Genomic DNA, 1,075 nt, shown 5'->3' with positions numbered 1-1,075 from the left:
GTAAACATACTTGCGACTTGTTTTATTTCTCCTGGGTATAATTGGATGGTGTTAGCCCAAATGGGGGCGTAATTTGTGATTATCATTATGACAATAGCCACTTGGGTAATTTCAAGATTTAAATCAAAGGCCTTTGTGTCCAATGGGGAAGTTTTGGCGACTTTGCTTAAACTGCATGCGTAAGTTGCTCGCCTTTGAACATGCCAAATGGTCATTCCAATATCACATAACATCCTATAAATACCCATACGTAATTCATGTCCCTCCATCATCAAACTTCAGTTATCCAACAAAGTAACTATAGCAATGGTGTCTTTTAAACTCTCATTTACACTTGTTTGTTTCTTTACCCTAGCAATTATTCACACCATCAATGCCCAAAACTCCCAACAAGATTACTTAGATACTCACAACGCAGCTCGTGCCGAAGTGGGTGTCGCAAACATTGTATGGAATGCCACTGTGGCTACGTATGCTCAAAACTATGCTAACCAGAGGAAAGCCGACTGCAATCTTGTCAATTCTGGTGGACCTTATGGTGAGAACCTTGCTAAAGGTAGTGGTACATTCTCAGGCACTGCAGCAGTGAATTTATGGGTAGCTGAGAAGACTTATTATGATTATGCCACAAATACTTGTGCTGGTGGACATGTTTGTGGACACTATACTCAAGTGGTGTGGAGTAATTCTAATCAACTTGGATGTGCTAGGGTTCAGTGTACTAATAATAGTTGGTGGTTCGTTATTTGCAGCTATTATCTTAGTGGAAACATCAATGGCCAATCTCCTTACTAGTGAACTTGAGTTATGTTGCTGGTTATATATATATAGATATATAACATATGAACAAATATATATATATATATATATATATATATATATATATATATATATATATATATATATATATATACATCTTTTTGGTGTAATAAAGAATAAAAGTGATAGTGAAACATTGTTTGTCTTTCGATTGCTTGTGTTCATCTTCTTCTCTGTCATATTTTGTAATTATGTATTTAGCAAATATATAGAGGAAACGAGTCTGAAAAATACCATAACAGCATACTGATCATAT

The 1,075-nt window shown here is 35.3% G+C and overlaps 1 protein-coding gene across 1 annotated transcript; it reads left to right on the top strand.

The window, feature by feature from the left end:
• The first annotated feature begins 287 nt into the window (after nucleotides 1–287).
• LOC145124143 (pathogenesis-related leaf protein 4-like) lies at nucleotides 288–811 on the top strand. The gene has a single exon (XM_079059372.1). It carries the CDS (start codon nucleotides 307–309, stop codon nucleotides 793–795), a length of 489 nt encoding a protein of 162 aa, XP_078915498.1. The 5' UTR covers nucleotides 288–306; the 3' UTR covers nucleotides 796–811.
• The last annotated feature ends 264 nt before the right edge of the window (nucleotides 812–1,075 follow it).

This window comes from Lactuca virosa, chromosome 7, assembly GCF_052849685.1.
Source record: "Lactuca virosa cultivar CGN04683 chromosome 7, Lactuca_virosa_CGN04683_v6, whole genome shotgun sequence".
Classification (NCBI taxonomy): Eukaryota; Viridiplantae; Streptophyta; class Magnoliopsida; order Asterales; family Asteraceae; genus Lactuca; species Lactuca virosa.
The sequence above is the reverse complement of the archived record's forward strand: the minus strand, read 5'-3'. Positions and strand labels throughout refer to the sequence as shown.

Coding starts and splice junctions, on each gene's coding strand:
- LOC145124143 (XM_079059372.1), top strand. CDS start 307: ATGGTGTCTTTTAAACTCTCATTTACACTTGTTTGTTTCTTTACCCTA.